The following is a 19,735-nucleotide window of genomic DNA, read 5'->3' as shown; positions in this document are numbered from 1 at the left end:
CTGTAAGTACAAATAATGAGATTTATTGTACAAGGGAAAATAGCAACAACTATCTCAAAGGCTCCTGAATCATCAAAAAATGTACTTCTTTCAAGAACTACTAAATGACATAATAAAAGAGAATGGAAAACAGCTTTCAAAATATAATTCCAGCATTTACATTTTCACAGCTTAGAATTTAGCAGAACTTTTATTATCCACTACCAGAATGGGAATATGAAACTTCTGCAATGCTTGCACCAAAACATTATACTGCCCCAACGCTGTGACACTTACCCCATGATAATTTGCTTTACAATAACAGGTTTGGTGAGTGTTGCTATGTTAGGGCATTTTTCTGCCTTCCAGTAAAAGGATTGCTCTCCCATATCACCTCATACTTCCATAGGACAACACAACATTCTGGAAATAATAATCCAAGACAGCCCATGGATCTGTTCCACTCTCTCTGAGCCCTGAAGTGTTTTGCACACTCAAATGCAGTGGTGTTGCACCTCTGTACTGCCCATCACTACACCACATAAAGTCAAAAGGAACTCCTCAAATTGCATGTCCAAAAACTAAAAAACACAACTCAATCATTATTACAGCTTCATGTTTTAGTTTTATTTTGCTCTCAATTCTGCATTTTCTCCCCCTTATTTTATTATTATTATTTTTTACTTTATGCTTTAAATACTATTTTTGTCAGGAATTCTTAAATCCACTTTTTAAACTTTATCTTTCCCTCTTCCTTGTTCCCTGTCAATCCCTTTTCTCCTTGAACTCGGATGATGGCTGTTCTTGATATCTCAGCATGCAACAGTGAAAAAAATAGCTCTGCAGAGAAATTGATCCATTTCTGTACTACAGAGATTACCATAGTATAAGTTAGTGCAATAATTTATTTTAGAATCAGTAACTCACAAATCCAGAGTGGATGCACAGAGTCAATCCAAGGTTAAGTATACCACAAAAATTTTGGTTCTGGAAATACTTAAAGCCTGGGGTGCTCTATACCCCTCCAAGCTGATTGGTAATAGCTCAAGAGAGCAGGTCCAAAACAGGAAGCAGGTCCAAAAATCAAAGCAATGTGACACTGTGTTAAGTGCTGCCAACAGTGGCTGCAAAAGCATTCTTGCAGCAATCATAGGATTTCTGTGTAAACAGCCAAGGCATGTGCCCTCTCTCAACTGAGCTGCCTCATAAGCATCTGACTGACAGCTTGCTGCTTTTAATGAACTGGAAAATCTGTATGTTTCCTGCCTCTGCAGATTTGGGCAAGTTCAGCTCTACAAGAAATCATGAGCTGCTTTCCTTACCTTTGCCCTCTCCATCATCCCACTCCCTTTAATTACCCAAAGCAGACTGCTAAAAAGACAAAGGCTTGTTCTGCATTTTGAAAGGTTTTCCTGACGCCTAAGACCCATCACTCCATCTTCTCCAGTAGCTTTGTGTCATTCAGACAGAAGACTCAGACGTGTTTGGAAGCCTCAAGGACTCACTGACAAAAGCTTTTATTCCCAAATGAAATGGGCTCTTCTTTTTAATTCTTAATATGTTTGTATTCATTAGCAAGATGACATTTTCCACAGAACTCTGCCTACAGAATGGGGCATATCACATTCATGCCACGACTACCCTACAAATAGCCATGCTGACTCAGGGCTGCTGGAGCCAGTGAATATTTACATAATGAGTAAATAAGGTCTTGCACACTGTGGAATAAAGATAAAATTAGAAGATAGACAAGTCAGTTAACTCCAATTTTTTAATTTTTTCACATCAGTGGTTATTAGAACTGGGAAAAGTGCTTTGATTAAAAAAATAGTGGGCAATGAAGAAATCTCTAGGAAAGCTATTTCCTTAGCAAGAGACTGCAAGGCAGGATGAGAATGTTGCTGAAATTCTTCCTTGCTGTGAAATTAAATTAATCTCCATTTAGAGCTGCCAAAATGCTGCAACCGACACCACTTAACTGTGTGGCAAGATTCTAGATCCTTCATCCCATTCTACTTTTAAAAGGTTGCTTATAGTTTCTATTCTTTACCCTTCCCTCGCTTCTGCAGTTGTCAGCAGCCCAAAAGACATGCTGGCAGACAGGCGTGCCTGATTTCCTTCTGGCAGCCCCTCTGCTAAGCACATCTCCACAGCAGCCCAAGTACAGCTTTTGTCACCAGGCAGGCGGCCTCTGACGCCCCTCTTTGGGACAGAGCACTTTGCACAAGTGCTCACAGAGGGCCACTGGGATACTTACCAACCTCCTGCCAAAGGAGCAGAAGTAACTGTCTGTGATGGAGATTTCTAACTTTGTGCTCCGACGCCGGACTAAAAGTGGAAGCTGTCATTCTTACTAGCTGCAATCTCAAAGCTTGTCCAAGTTCTAGCTTCTTGGATCTCAGGCTGTGGGTGAAAAGACCAGCCATTCCCTCCAGAGGCCCGCATGACATCCATCGAAATTGCTGCTGCTTCAGTTCTGCTCTGTACAATATCGATAAAGAAGCACTCTAGCTTAAAATACTTTTTTTTTTCTTAAAATTTAAAAAAAGAACACAGCATTCTCAGACATTTTAACAACTTGTTCTCATTTTGAGAAACTTAGCCACGTTTTACAGGGCAAGGATGGTGTGCTTGAACACCAGTCCCCCCAGCATATCCTATGACATTTACTTTTCTCTATCGGTTCCAAAGAAAACATGTTATACACTACGCAACAGAAAGTGGAAAAACCTATATCTCATCATGAGCCTACACTTGCAACACTGCCAAACTAAACAATCCAGGGTAACTGAACACTACGTCTTTCATCACTACCCAACTTTCATCCCTCACTTGTCCTTATGCCTTAGCATATACAAGGACAAGAACTCGAGGATTTTTCAACAAAGGCCTGTAGCTTTCTGTGCTCTGCTTCATCCCTAGAAATAAGATTAAAGTGATTTGTGTGTAATAAACATACTGACTGGTTTAAAGTATATATATATATTTTTTCCCATTTGAGAAATTTTAGAAGTAATGCACCGGTGGGAAATCATTTTTACTGATGTATTTAAATATAAAAGTCATAAGCAAATTTCATGGCTGAGTGAAAAAACAGTTTGTCCTTATTTTTATACAAGTCTTTTATAATGAATTTAGTACTTGGAAGACATGGGCCTTACCATGTCTATTTTTCCAGAGAGAAGAGAAAACAGACAAATGATATATGTTTTTAAACTCAGTCCATCCCAGTGCAGAGGGAAATCAAGGTGGCTGGTTACAGTTTATCTGCTATTTTATTAGTTAGAGCCTCCAGCTCTTTTTACTCCCTAGCACTCCTTCAGGGGTCGTATTGAGCAGTGTCCCATTGAACAGCATCCCACTCTATAGGCCATTTAAACAACAGGAAAAGTAAGCAACATAGTCTGCTGGGAAATCTCGGTCTTTTCAAAATAGGAGCATTTGGGGCTGTTTTTAAAATGAAACCAATGTTATAGCCTCTTCTCCTGATTATGAAAATGAGATTTTAAACAGCCTCAGGAAGAGCAAGTTACAGTCACCATAAGGATATCAGTCAGAAACATGCCACTATACATGTTGCTATCCTCTTAAGTATACAGACATGCATATTTATCCACAAGTTTCCAATGAAATGCAGTTTCAAGTGCAAGCACTCATTCAAAACAGTATTTCCTACTGTGGGGCATATCGATTTTCAGCAATGGAGTTCAAGAAAAATAAGGGAGAAATGACATTTTTATTTTTCAAATTTTGTTAATAGAACATTTTTTCAAACAAGAACCTGAACTCAATTCTACTGTATATACCCTTATGAATCTGATGCTCAAGTGAAGTATCTGGTTTATTCCCAATGAACTGCAGATCAAGTAGATCATTGCATTACCCCACTAAATCATTTACCACAGACTTCCTTTTTCTTTTTAAAAAAATTGTTAACTTCACAAAAAAATAACTCTCCCCCACAAAGAAAGTTCAAAATTAATTATTCAGAAACATAATATGTAAAACATCATAATATAACATGAAATAAAACACTAATTATATTGCAAGCTTCCCTAATAATTGTCAACAAAACCTTAAATTAACTTGGCAAGATCCTGTAGTCTTTGACAAAGGCAAATGCCAGCTAATACATTTTGACAAGTAGTAGACTGGAAGAAGAACATCTTGAAATACTGCGAGAAATATGAGACCACACTGACTGTTGTGTAAATAGCCATTTTTCAGAATGCTTTACATAGTAAAGAGCTGTCATACACAGATTATCTCCTGAAATGCCAACAATTTAACAGATCTATTAGTCTGTTGTATTAAATTTTTGTAATAATTTACTTAATATTGCTGTACAGATCTCAAGGGTCACTGTTCTGGGCTATTTGTACACAGCACAAGAGAATTTTAAATTAGCTTCTGTTTTAAATATATCATTTTAAATATACATCTATGCACATTATATTCATTTTGTGCTGCAGCTTCACATGCCATTCCATTTGCTTTCCATCTTATTATATAAAAGACCCTTTTGATCAAAGTGGTGGCCTTGATTTTTTCCATAAATTATACAGTCCAAAAAGCAGTAAGATGTAGGATTTGCGAAGAGTCCAAGAGACTGCTCAACTAGATATTCTTCACTTGCAATATTTGTCTGTACACAAAGACGATGATTAAAGTAGGAGAGACTTTCTTGTTTTCATCAGTTTAAGTAGGGAATATTCAGCCACTGCTTTTAATATCATTCAGAACAATGCTGTAGGCAACTGCAGTTGTCGTGTTCAACTGCATTATGCTTTTTGGATTGGATTTAAATTCAACCACAATTTTTTCCAATTTTCTATTAAATTTCCTGGCTCCCCTTCCCCCACCCTCTCTAAACAAACAGAAAACAAAGAACTATGATGAGCTTATTCAGGGCAGCACAGACACACACACACAAGCGTATTTCTGAATAGATTTGCATTATTACAGCCCAGTGGAAACATTTAGCAAAGTGGTTGTATTTTATATCCATTGAAGCAGACATGGCTCGGTACTAAAACTTATGATCCTGAATAAAGTCTTCAGAGCAGCAAATATAGAGAAGAATTCTGGATGAACTGCGGGGAAAAGATACAATTAACAAAATAATGAGGAGCTAAAAAGGGAAGGTAAAATGATGGGAGAGGAAAGTACACAGTATCCATGCCCCCAGAAATTGATCAGCGAGACAAGTATTATAACCCAAGACAGTCAATTTGACTGTTCTTAACATACACTAGGAATCTCAGAAAAATATGTATATTTAATTATATTGTATTCCTAAAGCTTGCTTGGAAGATCTTGGGTCTTTCACGCCAATCACTAGACACTAGTGTGGCTGAACCTCCAAGATACAAACGCTTCCTCTAAGAGAGGAGGCAAGCATCTTTGGGATGGTCAGATCCTGCAGAATACTTTCGTTGTTCAAAAAAAAAAATACGCACCACCAAACAACCAAAGCCAGATCAAGTTGCTTACTGTAAGAGGTGACACAGCACAGAAGAATGTAAATGGAAAGGCACAGGAGTACCCAAAGCTCCATCAGTCCCCGCCAGCAGCCCAGGATGGGTGGGCAGCAGAACCTGCTCTGCCCGACACTCATGGGTCCGAGTCTGCTGGCCCTGGGGCAGAGTTAGTCTCCAGACTGCATAATTCACACCTGGTTAATTGAGATCAGACAGGTACCGTTTTGTGCCGTTCAAAATATGAACAAAGTGATGGAAGGGTTTGGGGATGAGGGGGAAGACTTTCAAGAGCAGAGCAACCACCATACAATGTTTAAGCTTTTTTTTTCTATCCTAACATATGAGCAAACGCAACATTTCCTTGTCCACAAAGCCAAAATTCAGTTCCCGAACACCACCTGAAATTGTTCTTTAATAACTACCATCTTTTACCTGATATTTAAAGACAGCACAGCATTATACCGAAACTTTTTTGGTGAAATTAAATGCTTTTTCCATTGCCTCTAAATTTTTTTAATAGTTTCCCCATGAAAAACTCAATGCTACTGCAAATACCACAAGCAATGATTATTTGCTATTTGACTGATGCAATAACTTCATATATGTAGTCCAGTTCAAGTAAGAAACAACTTCACAAACACAACAGTAAGACATTGATATTTTTTTCTCCATGCTTGTGGTTGGTTACATGCACACCCTTAATTACACAGATGCACACTGCCCGCAGGCAACCTGAAAAATGATTGATAATCACCTTCACAATTTTTCCAAGGCTGCTTCTTTATAATTAACATTCTAACAGGGAGTAGAATACACATTAGACATAGTAGCATGATATTTGACTACTTTTCAAAAAATATGAGGACAGACCTAAAATTATACTACTGACAAGATTATGTAGACCTGTATATTCTGCAAAAACATTTCTCTGAAAAGATAAAAATAAAGAATTGCCAGTCTCTTTATCAAGAGAATATTTCCACAAAAAGAGCTAAACATTCAAAAAGTTGTTTTGATTTTATGCTAATTTATAAATACGAGTCAAAATTAGAAGAGCTCTTGACCAATGGATCAGAATTTGGTATTTGTATAAACTGTTATTTGTTTTAGAAACCAAGTTTGTAGATAATAGAAAAACCTTGAGTTTCATCCCACTAGTAAAGGATGTACCTACTATTACTAGTAACAAACAAGCAAGGTTCCTCTAGGTTTTTGTTTATTTTTATTTAATAGCAGCAGCTACTGCAGTGGAAGGATTTTCAGAACAATATAAATATACAAACCATCACTTAAAGTACATTACATAAGGTAAATCACATACTAATGCATGTGTTTTGACATTAACAACCTAAATTTCTGCAAACCCCACACGTGCTAAGCTTTAGATACGTTTTGTTTAATTTTCATCTCAGGGTAAATAACACATCCTCTTCACAATTTGCCGTGGAGTGTTTTGTTCTTTCTACAGGCATATTTTCTCTTGTCATCTGTTTTGCACACTGGAAGGGGATGGGAAAGGATGTAGCATGTGCTACTAATATATGAATGAAACTGAATTCATTTCCAAGTTGTTTTAATTTTCTACTCCAATTAACAGTAATTAGACCAGAGAGCAAAATAAATTCCTATATTCTTCAGCTTACTTTAATTTATTGAACACATACTTAATACACTCCTTTCGGAGAATCTTTAGTTAAGCGGAGAAAATAGCCAAGCTATTTTGCTTATTTGTTTTCTGTACTTCTCATTTCTGGAGCTTTTAGATGTAATCCTTCAAACTGTCCTCTCCTCAGTCTCTACCTCTTCCATTCTGAAGGAAGAGGGAATACACTGCTGCATGTCATGCTTTATTTGCCTGCCATTTTTTTTCCAGGCACACAGACTCTTCGAGTTATTGAAAACATTTAGACTTTGGTTTCTAGATTTTGTTATTTGGTTTACAACCCCTAGTGAAGATTCTAGCACCAGACTGGAAAGGAAGGATCCACAGATGCATATGGTTGAATAAAACCTAACATGGAGCCATGGAAATGAAAGCGTGGTAGTGTACCTCCTCATAACGGGCTTTGAAATAAAATTTTAAGTATTTAAGTGCATGCCAAAGTAGGTAAAACTACACCATGTTAAATAAAGTGAGCAAATCATTAAGGCAGGAGCTTGCCACACAATGTGTTCTGTCACTAGTTCTCCTTCTTCCTAATTATACAAATTAAGGATGGCTATAACAGGTGTTACAAGACTGACCATAGTTACAACTCAAATAGCAATATATTTTGTGTTGTTTTTTTTAGTTACCATTCCAGTTTAAAAAAATAGGTTTACCTAATTTAGTTTAGTTAAAACAAATAATTTATAAGCTTAGAATTCTTGGGATGCTCTTCAGTTTCAAGACTGGGAATTGTGTTTGTCCCTTATGTTACAGATGATTCATATGTCCCAGGTAACTCCATCCTTACACATGCAATCAAGTAGTTTAAAATCTTACATTTTTAATATTTTAGTTTCATAATGGGCTTAGGCCTCAATCATCTATATTTGGCTCTAGGACTTCTAGGTATGCCAAGTTAAACACATGCTAAAGGATCTTAGGAAATGGCATCTTTAATGTGGGTATGAAAACAAAGTTTGGGATAATCTGAAAAGTATGTGTAGTATCTTATTTAGAATTACTATTTATTTCAACACCAAAGAGTCTATCTTTAGCCTGTATTTTTATTCCAGCATATGATATTGCTAGATTTTCAAAGTTATAGCTTAAACTATGGTTAATTCAAATCTCACAGAGAAAAAGAAAAATGAAGGGAATTCTACACAAAAAAAAAAGATGCTAAAGCTAACTAAGCTTAACTTGAACTATACTTCAAGTTAGTTACAGCTTCCAAAATATCCATAACTTAACACTAATTTAAACCTTCTAATATACATAACATAAGTAATGTAAAGAAGAAAAAAGCTGATTGATGATCTGTGGCTAAGAGTCATTATACAGGAAGACAGCCTCCAAAGCAAAACAATTGCAACCTCAGTCTCAGGAGGGCAGGTTCAACAGAAAGGGAGAAAGACAGGAAAAACACAGAATGGACAAATCCATACTAAGACATACTTAATATTATCAAACATGCATTATTAGACTTGCTAGAGCCAGAAGATCTGCTGAAGAATATTTCATTTTGACCGTGCTTAGTCTAGCCAACGTGTTTTGAAATGCTAGGGGAACATTCAACATAGATTTAGCTGGTCAAGTCACAACCTAGAGAAAAAGCCTGTGGTTGACCTTTTCCAGTCAACACTTTGAATGTTAATTTCAATGTTCGGCACATGGAACCATTTTGTTAATAAACACAGGGCTTCCCCGTCACTGTTGGCTGGAGCCAAAACATATCTGCCAATCATTCCCACCAACCCATGTCCACTTTGTTCACAAACTTACTCACAAGCATGTTTTGCTTTCAATGGAAAGCCAATGAATATTCAAGAGAAAAATATAATCAAAGATTTGTTTTCCCCCTTTCAGAATGTGCGCTCATCAAATCAAATTTCCAAGTTTCTATACACAGTTCTCCCTGTTTGTCGAATATACAGAAGATCTGACAGCCACACAAAGCATGCACATTCCCTCCAAGGAGCAGTAAGGAAGAACTGCTGCTGCCACAGGACTCATCTGTTGATCTTACAAAACCAAAAAAAAAAAAAGTGTTAGGTTATGGAATGGTGCAAGGCAAAGTGAAACTGAACAGTCACATGAGGACCCTTATCATGGATCACCTACAAATAGATGCTTATGCAAGGAATTTGGAAATACTTCAAGGATAAGGTATTATTCAGGGGAAATAATGACATCAAATACAGTTCTACTACAACTTAAAGTAAAAAGACAGAGGAAAAAGCATGTTTATGCTGGCTGTGAAGAATAAACATGCTACTTCAGCATTACAGGTCCCCCCTCCTCAAAGAATTTCCACCAGGAAAATACTTTTAGGACAATATTTAAATAAAAGTGAAGACCCCACACAATCTTATGTAAGCACTTGCATTGTTGAACAAGACTCAATGATTTTTCAGGGACTAGGCAGACTTCTGTATTCTTAGACAGTTTTACTGAATTAAGCCATTAGTATTGAAGAACTGCTAGGAATGGTAAACACAACCATTAGATTAAATACAGAAAACAGTGATGCCTGACGCTTTGTCCCAGTGATGTACTATTTTATCCTGTACATATTTTAAAGACTGTTTCAGTTCTGAAATAATTTATTTTTTTAATTTTTTTTTTTTTTATAAAAGGCATGATACAAAATACATCCATAAAAGACTTTTCCGGTCCTAAATTATGTTTAAAAGTTTATTTCCTTCCTAATGTTCCACTGGAATGACTTTTTGGCAGAACTAGCTGGAAAGCAGAAACCAGATCTAAATGCAGCTTAACCCATTTGTCTCCCTTCAGAAATTAATACTAATTTTTAAAATTCAAAGTCTTCCCAAAACTACAAGCTACAGATTTTTTTTTTTTTCAGTTTTCTCTTTGATATTTATTTCCCTGAGAAATTCAAGGGAAATGACTTGAAAAAACTAGCTGACAAGTCCAACCCCCCTCCCCCCTCCCATGCCAGCTGGTTGATTGGATTCTTTATACAACTTCCAATAGCAGTTTCCAGAGGGAAAGATTGCTAGCAGTCTGATTCTGTAGTACACTTTAATGTGCACTATCCAGCACAGTCCTGTACCTTTTTTTTTGTCTCAAGAACTGCAGAAACAGAATTAAATATATAGAGCATATTTACAGGAGAGCTTGATAAATGTATATGTCGTAACTTGAGATGATCACCAGCTATGGTATTGGTTGCAGCTATTGGCCCAAGCCCAAAATAAAAAAAAATTAAAGTTGTCCAGTTTCGTATCATACTCCACAATAAAAGTGAAGATGCCTAATGCTTGAGCGAAAAATAAGTGTCAGTACAAGACATGCAACACATTAAGCCAAGAGATGCTCATACGAGGAAAATTGGAAACCCAAACAAAAAAAGAAAACCACCCTTCCTTGCTCTTCAGAAAAGGTATTGCCTTTTTTGTGGGATACGCAAAATGTAATACTCTGTTTTATACCCACTCCCATTTTGAGAAAACAACCTTCATGGGATTAACACTTCAAACATCTGACTGTTTCCTTAACTTTAGAAGTATGAGTAAGAAACACTTTCCATTCAAGTAGAACAGCTCACTTGTATAAAACTAACCTTACATCAGTGTTTATAGACCCTTATTCTACAAACCGGTTAATTGCTCGGCATAGCAATTTCTATTAGAGCACAGCAGCTTTATCAATACCTTGCCCAGCTATATTCCTTACTAGAACTGTGTATTTCACAATAAGACTTGCTTACAGATTTCTACAAGTTATTGCACTCCTCCTTCTAACTAACTGTACTTTTCACATAACAAAGGAGTAAATAACATACCATTTAAAAACCTCATTTTATATGCAAGTGAAACACACCCAGTATTTTGCAGAGTTTTACCCTTCTCTACAACTCAAAGCAGTGTCATGGAGGTTTGGTGACACTTAGAACTGTTCAACACAGGGACCTCAACTTCTAAGCACATAATTTGGCATTAATTAAAAAATTAGGCCAGAATCCTACCATACAGTTTTTATCATACAAAGTATTTATTTTGAAAAAATGCTTGTAGCTCACAAAAAAAAAAAAATCAGGTGTCTTTTCTTTCTTAGAAATGATATTAGAGAAAAATAGAAGTAGCAATGGTAAGTTCCCACAGAGAGGCTACAGGAACAGGTGGATCAGGTTGTTGTATTGTGTGTAACTATTTAGGGCACTATCACCTTTCTGTCTACTACCTGGGGGAGAAGGTTTGAGTAATTCCTCCAACAAAGATTTAGTTTGGACACTTCTGCTGTATCAAAAATTCAAAAGCAAAGATCTCTTCTGAATTGCACCTTCAATGAACTACATAAAATGGGTTGTCTTCAAAGCTGATGTGAATTCTCTCCAGCTTTACTTACTCTTTGTTATGTGTTCCCACAACACAGCAAGGTACCAGGAGCAACAGGAGCTCAGGGTTGACACGTGCTGATAAGGAATTCCAATTTGCCACCCTCTGTCAAAATCTGTGCTAGTATTTCAAGTCATAAGAGTAATACTAAATCTACAGCTTGAGTAAGGGCAAAAAGAACACCCCTCTGCAAGTAATGGAAAGTTGAGGATAACAGATAAGCCATCTAAATTTGACAGAAATTGTATCATCATATACTTCTGTAAATATTATGTCCATCTGTGGATGTATATGGACTGGCATTTGTAATAATTACTGAAGACTTCTAGAGCATCCATGTAATTTCTACAACAACAACAAAAATCGTACCTTATGACTGTAAATCCCTCCATTACATAGGCCATATAATTAAAGAGTTCAAGCCACTTAATTTGCAATATTCAAATAAAAGGGAAATCACACAGAATACACCATGGCTAGTGGCAGATGGGTCTTCAGACAATACATAATTCTACTTAGAGTCACATACACTGACAAAAATAATTTCTGTATGCATGATTCTCTGCAATTACTTCACACATTTCATGATCATTTCCCTATTTAATTACTTTTCTAGGGGATTACTTTATACTACAGTACTTTGTACTTTGTTTCATTTAAATGAAAGATTTTGAAAAACAGGCCTCTCATTAGATTTCCTGCACCAGAATCTTTTAGTCCTATCAAAGGCTCATTCCTCTTCCCAAAATAGGCAACTTACTTAAGTACAAAGACATTTTCTTTGCAATACTACTTTGTTTTTCTAAAATCATTACCAACTGATAATGACATTAATCTCTATGTTACACTTGACTAAAAGCAGCCAAGCTAGTGAGGAACTCAAAAATGTAAAGTATCCGCTTGTGTTACTGAAATCCACCAAGGGAACACTGAACTTCCACTGGAGAATGTGTATATATGGCATATAAGTTAGGTGCTGCTTTATCATAGCATATTTATTCATGGCAGTGTAATTTATAACCAGCTGTCAACATCCTGAAATGGTTTTGGAACACATTAACCACAGGATGTTTAAGTATTTGTAACTTTTTTTTTGTTAATATGCTTCTCTGAACAAGTATATGTATATATATAAATTATAAACACACACAAACAAGCACTAACTATTGTTAGGAATGCCTGAGGAGGATTAAGAAGCTTCCTTGAAATGCAGAAACCCAGAGAATTTCATATGCTATGTGGGAAGCCAGCACTGCTCGTGGGCTTCTCAGGTTTATATTACATTCATTATCTTCAAGCACTGTGAGGTGTTGACAGTTTTAACTGCTTTCATTGGAACTACAGCCCCTGTGAAACTGACTGCAAGCATGAGTCTGTGATTTACTGCCCACCTGACAGAAGGCAGAGTCAGCCCTTCTGAAAGGTGTGCCACGGTGCATCCCCACCAGTGCTTCCGGAGGAACGTGAGTGGGAAGTCAGGGTGAGGGGCAGGGGGAAAGGGGCTGGGGAGACAGCTTCCAGCCCTGCTCCCTGGGAGCTTCAGTGTGAACTGCTGTAGTCACCCCTCCTGGAGATCGCATAGCCTCCCAAGCACCAACAATGGTCTTACAAGGCTTACACAAAATTGAAGTTGAGCATAAGACCATGCCTCAACCTGCTGTTCTGGAGGAGTCACTGTGAGAATGTGCTAAGGTTTCCAAGAGCAGCGGGACAGAAGTGAAATTTAGAGAGATTCTGTAGCCCACGACATGAAGAAGCTTAGATAACTGTGTGCTTAGTCAGTCCTAAAACCCAGGAACACCTTCCCCTTATCTCACTGTTAAAAGTCATCCAACATATTCTGAAGTATTCTTGGATCTTCCATTTTCAATGTCAGTAGAGAACATAAGCTTTTGTCTGTAGACCACATGCATTTTTTTTCAAACCAGATACATAGAAAGCATATTTTTTGTCATATTACTTTCATTATACTATTATTGTAAACTTCATTAACAAACCCAACAATTCTGAAGGATGGAAAAAAAGAGAGAAGGTCACACTTAAAGTAATTGCCTGCTGATGCCAGTGTGTTAACTATTAGACTGTTATTAATTGATTTGGTACCATACCAAATCATGCAGTGCAACCACAGAATGGTAGATGCATTCCACAGGATTTCATTCATGCATCTTTTTAAACTGCCATCTTTTTTTTCCCCATCCCCTAAAATTGCATTTACAAATACTGAACTAAGGGAAACAATGCAAAGGAAGATATCAATGTTTTAATATAACACGAAAATAGTAGCGTGCTGTTCCATATCAAAAAAAAACAAACTGCTGTCCATCTTTGCTACTGAAGTTCATTGACAAAGAGCAAACTGCAATATCTTACACCAAAATAAATAGACAGACTCTGAGAGACAAAACTGAAATGATGACATGGAATACCTTTAAAGAAATTACAGCAGATGTCTGTAGAATGCATTGTTTTAGTAAAAAAAAAAAAACGAAGAAATAAAAGTCTGATGTTTGCTCTGTAAAATAACCCTTTGAAATGCCTTCCAGTCCTTTGGAACCTTTCCCTAGCCATTCTTGCTATGAGACTGACCTTAGAAGCAAACTCCTACATAAGTTTACACAAGGTAAGTAGCCTCGAATTCAAAGGAAAAAGTCATAGCTTAAGTTAAGCATTCAAGTAACTGATTAAGTGGCACCCAGAAACAATCCTGCAAAAGCTCATATGTATGCTTAACTTTCCACAACAAACATAGCCCTACTGCTGGGCTGCTCACAGCACGCTTGGGTTGAACATTTACAGAGGTCACCAAAATTTTGCTGTATCAAATCTGAAGCTAGGAGCAAAGAGCAATGTTTTACTGAAGAAGCCACAACGATAAAGTTACCTCAGTAACTTATTTTACCACATAAAAATTCATGAAAAGAGGGTCCTCATAACAATTAGACACTGCTAGAAATAGTACCAATGGGTTACACCCATCAGTCGAGAAAAAAAAAAAAGAAGAAACACCACGTTGTTTCAGAAGGGTAATGTTTATATTTTAAATAATCAAGATATGGACCAAAACCCACTTTGGTTTATCTTTCAATAGCAGAGGATACACAACATGAGGGCAGATGTGGACAAGAGACAACCGAACTAAGACTACACGAGGCAAAGGTTTTAGCTTGAATTTGGAGAACCAGATGGTCTGCATTCCATAACTGCAAGCAGCAGTGAAAATCAGAAGGTCAGTAGGAAGATTATATATATATATCTTTTTAAAACATAAATCACTTTTTCCACACCAAATGACTTGTGGAAGAGCATGAAAAAAGCCCAGTGGCTCAGCCCAGCAGCCCATTTATCCCTGCTTTCTGTCCCCAGCAGCAGCAGGGAGAGGAATCTGTGCTGAAGGAGCATGCATGGGAATGGCCACTTGCTGCATTTGGTTTCCCTCCGTGTTGTGGAGATAGGCAGTTTTAGAGGTTCATTGTCTTTTTTTTTTAGTCCCTTTTACATCCATATGCTAAAAGTTTTGAGCAGCTTTCATGTCACAAGACTTGGTGAATTTGCAATCCACTCTGTGAAGTTGTGATCTTCCATAATGCTTTCCCCCAGCCCTCCAATCAGAGCCTTTCCTCACAGGACTGTTGCTCAGATCATTTTTGCCATCCTTCTTGATACCTGGCATAACTACATTGTACTCTATTTTGTGCTCAGTTCGTACGCAAGATACAGGAACAAAGTTTTATTCAGTAGCTAAACAATACTTTCCATTTCATTTTTGGTTCTTTCCCTGGAAGTTCCCAGTATTTTGTTGGCTTCTTTGGTTGCTGCTGCACAATGAATTTAACTTGAATATCAAGGATCCTAAGTTGTAATAAGTATTTCCAGGTTCAGAAACATTTAGTTCTGGTTTGGATTATTTTTCTCCTCAATGTACTACTTTCATGTCTGTCTACGCTGAAGCCATCTGTTGCCTTTTTGCCCACTCACTCTGCTTTATGAAGACCCTTCTGCAGTTCTCCACCATCACCACACCATTTGACTACCTGAACAAAAGCTCAGCATCATCCACCAGTCAGCCTGAGTGGTCTCTAGCTTCCAGGCTCCCTTTCCATACAGGCATACATGGGAGACATACAAGCAGTCCACCAGTCCTCCAGCACCATGACCATTGAAATGGGACCTTACTCAGTTCAGCCAGTGGCTCAGCAATCTTGCTTTTTGCAGTGAGTCTCTCCAGCACCCTGTGGTGAATGGCATCTGGTCCTGGTGAACTGTTAACACCAAATCTGTTTGGTCTCACATTTTTGAGATATTTACATCAAATTCATCTAGTTTCCTCAGGGGAGAGCAGGGTGATTAGTACATGACTTTGAAAGTAGTCAAAAATTTAGCTAGGTTGAGACTGATCTAGTGTAGTGTTTTCTCCTAACACTAAAAAAGGGAAAAAAGTAAAATTTGTGAATGTCACAGAGCAGGAGAGGTTCAACATCACACCAGAGAGTCTCTTTTTAAAGAACCAAGTGATCTTAAAGATGAATATATGGAAGAGAGACAGCTATAACACTTCACAAAGCCAGACCAGTTTATATCAAAACAGTAGAGGAGGAACATGAGTAGATATGTCAAACTGTAATTAACTGCAAGTGTCAGGAGGACAACACCGCCCATGGGAAAAGCAAATATAATCCTGTGATGGATCAACAAGGTATTTACAACAGAAATATTCAATTTCAGCTGAAATAAATCCAATTTATACATACCAGGCATTTAGTTTAAGGATAGAAATAACACTTAATCCCACTTTAGACTGACTCCCTTTGATCTTTGCTGGACTCCAAGTATAACCAGGTCTTACAGCCTTTTCAAAAAACAAAAAAAAAGCAGTACTGAGACCTCTACTTTTTTTTTTAAAAAAAAGCTTTGCAGAAAAAAAATTCTCACTTTATACAATAAACCACCCCTACATTTTTTCCTTCATTCTTTTATGCCATAAAGACTAATATTGTCACTGTAGAAACGACAGTTTTATCTGAATTTAAAAGTTATATTAACACTGCAGATAATTACTAATATTAATGATAATTAAGGTATAAGAAAATATGACCTTGCAGATAATTATACTAACCTTGCAGATAATTGTAAGTTAGTGTTTGCAAAGAGCCGTGAAGAGACAAGCTCTATATATAGCATTACATGCACACATACATGCTGCCCACCTACTGTTCTTAGCAACTGCCATATATTTTTTTCCTGAAATTTTAAGGGTGGCTGCACAAGGAAGTATTTTTTGTTGGAAAGTAAACAAAAGTGGCACAGGAAAATTGGGTTTCATTCCCACATCTTCAATTGATCTAACGTGCAATTTCAAGCAATTTATTTTACCCTACTATTCATAAAAGTTTCACCACCTGTCAAATGATATTTCCACTGTAAAGCACATAAAATCTACTGAAGACCACCTCTATACAAATGAGCACTTATTTTTCAGTTCATGTTGTAGGTTCTGTAATTTGTTGACCTAGACACCTACAGATTAAATGAAGAAAAAGTTACCATATGCAATAATAGAAAGTATTACCACAGTCTTGAGGGGATCACTACTGAAATAACGGTTAATTCTAGTAGGATTTAGTTTTTGCTTTATTGTGCCCACTTTAAGAAAAGCACTGTTAGAAATTTATTTATTCCTAAATCACCTGTAACTTTCTTAGAAAAAAAAATCTCAAGTCAGCCAAAGAAAATATTAATTTAGGCTTGTAAATATTTTTCTTCAGAAACAACTGCACTGGCTGGAAAAGCCAAGAAACTATGAACTGGCTCTTTCTCAACTCCAATGAAAGCCAAGCTGCTGGAACATTAAATGCTAGCTTGAAACCATTGATACCGATCAACAATGTTGTTTTTAAAAAACAAACAAAAAAACACACCATCACCATTTGTCAAAAACAAAAGCCAAGAGCAGAACTCAAAATAGCTTGTAATTATGTTTTCCAGAACTGCTATCTTCCTGTCTCTGGGGAGATATTACTGAAGCTTTGCTTACTTTAAAACATAAACATAAAGGCAGTTTTGTTGATCATACTATTTTATTTATACGTAGGTTACTTTATCACTGAAAAAATATTATGGATAATAACCCCAAACTTTACATTTGTTAAGTGAGTAAAACAGCTTTGCCTGTGAGAAGCAAGACAGTAATGTTTGCCAGGTTAAAAAAAAAAAAAAGTATACAGGAGCAGGAGGCTCCCGGCCAGCTCATCAAGCCATCCTCACTTCCTGAATGGGAAAATTCTCATGTTGGTTCTGGGCGCTCCAAGCAAGATGGAAATTGTGTCACTTGGCATAACAGCAGCATCAGGTCACCAAATGCAGACTATCCCATGACAAACCATCGGGTTTTATGCATTAAGAAATGTCCAAAAAGAAGAACATCCAAAAAAAGAAGGAGTTGAACTTGATGATCCTTATGGGTCCCTTCCAACTCGGGATATTCTATGATTCTAAGATTTCCAGAGGAAAGCTTCAGGGCTGCTGAAACAGACAGGAATAGCTAGGAGAAAGGTCCCCATTTCTCTTCATCAAGAATTGGCATAGCTTTGAAGGCAGGCTATTAACCTGGAAAAGTGTAGTTCTGGTTCTGATATTTGTCAGTCCTACCTTTCAATTCCCCCAAACCTCCCATAGTTCATCTTGCCTCTTCAGATCACAAGGCCAAACAACAGTCATTTTAACGTGTTTGTAAAGCAATATAGCACCAGGCACTAGCTTGGTACAAAGATAATTCTCAGTAACACTAGCACAACACCCAGCACTAAACGAGACATTTTCAGCCTACCACTTCAGGTAAAAACCTGTAGGCTGAACTGAAGCCTGGATGATATTCCAGAACTGAATATTAACTTCAGCAATTTCCCATTAACTGTCAAGTCAGTTCCAGCTTCTCTTTCCTTCCATCCTCAAAAAAAAAAAAAAAAACTGAAATCTCCTGCTCCTGGGAAAGCAGTAATTGGAAAGCCAATATACATGACGTGCAAAACAATCTTGTGCAGAGGATGGTGCAAGCATTGTGTACTAATTAATTCTGAAATCCTGGGACCGCACTAGCTTAAAAATAAAAAATAAAAAATAAAAAATGCATATGACATATAAACCCACATTACACAATCAAGTGCATATTAAACATCACATTCAATTGCACTTCTGTATTTCCCTGACTCCAGCTCTAGTACTTCAATTGTTGTTATTTAATTGTTTAAACACACAAAAATACAGTGCCTTTTAATTCTCTAATAAAACTGGAACATTTAAGAGTTTGGAAAACAAAAGATAAAAACGCAATGTCCACTTCAGTAAACACTCCTAGTGTCTGTTTTTAAGGCTCAAAAAACAATCAATCATCACTCCCGAAGTCCTTGTTTCTCACATGAATTGCAATGCTGAGTTCAACCAAGACTGATATTTAGAAAATTTTATTTTTTTAGTATAGAATTTAACTGCACCCATTTATCTCTGTTACAGCCCTCCTGCCACCTGTGACATATCATATTTCTCGACTTCATCATCAGAAGACGACTTGTTTCGTATGTTCCCTCTTTACACTTCTGTAAATGCATTCCAATCACTGACATTTTACCAGTGGGAAAAGAATCTTCTGATTTCAAGACACCGAAGGAGACTAATGACAGAGCCCTCAGCAGGACACTGCATCTCCTTGACACCAATCAGAGATTACATTTCCTGCCTTCCACTGTGGCAGGAAAGCACCGGCTGAGTAGTGCTGAGGAGACCCAAGTAGCTTAGAAAAAAAAGAGCCAATCACAACCGCCTACTGGACACAGCGGTCACAAAGAGCTAGATTAGTATGCGGAGCAGGAAGAAGATGCAAGTTATTTATTAACTCAGTCATCTGCGTGCGTTATTAAGCAACTGGAGAGGAGGCTAAAGAGACAGAATGCTATGAAAAAGTGTTGGAAAGCAAGAAAAAAAAAACAAACAAGAACACCTGCCCTCTGCTATTACAAAAACTATAACAATTGGTACAGCTATTCAAGTATCAGTGCTCCTAGACAAATGATATCTGCTCTGCTCTCATCTCCACCCAGATTTCCTAGAGGACTAGGAAGATCCAACAGTCAGCTTCTTTCCTAAGCATGCCACCCTACACAGGAAGGGCAAAGGCTGGGTGCCTGAGACCCTCAGCCTGAACAGGAAAACATCATCATCTTGTCTAGACGAATGGAAATCTTGAGAAAAAGGCACCACTTTGGTTGGGCTGC

At 37.3% G+C, this 19,735-nt stretch overlaps 2 protein-coding genes across 5 annotated transcripts in view; both read right to left on the bottom strand.

Moving 5' to 3' along the window:
- SASH1 (SAM and SH3 domain containing 1) overlaps positions 1-2,429 on the bottom strand; it is a gene marked incomplete at its 5' end in the record, with an annotated part of 518,822 nt that extends 516,393 nt beyond the window's left edge. For all 3 annotated transcript variants that reach the window (XM_080584011.1, XM_080584020.1, XM_080584019.1), the window contains one exon: positions 2,237-2,429. In XM_080584011.1, the coding sequence (XP_080440137.1) occupies positions 2,237-2,429 (193 nt within the window). The remainder of the gene's footprint in view (positions 1-2,236) is intronic.
- Positions 1-19,735, bottom strand: part of SAMD5 (sterile alpha motif domain containing 5) — a 201,442-nt gene that overhangs the window by 155,071 nt on the left and 26,636 nt on the right. The window contains exon 3 of one of the 2 annotated variants that reach the window (XR_013948106.1): positions 2,237-2,460. The exons of the other annotated variant lie outside the window; for it this stretch is intronic. The gene's annotated coding sequence lies outside the window, so the exon portion shown is untranslated. The remainder of the gene's footprint in view (positions 1-2,236; positions 2,461-19,735) is intronic. 2 annotated transcript variants of the gene reach the window in all.

This window comes from Anser brachyrhynchus (genome assembly GCF_964034855.1).
Source record: "Anser brachyrhynchus genome assembly, chromosome: 3".
NCBI lineage: Eukaryota > Metazoa > Chordata > Aves > Anseriformes > Anatidae > Anser > Anser brachyrhynchus.
The sequence above is the reverse complement of the archived record's forward strand: the minus strand, read 5'-3'. Positions and strand labels throughout refer to the sequence as shown.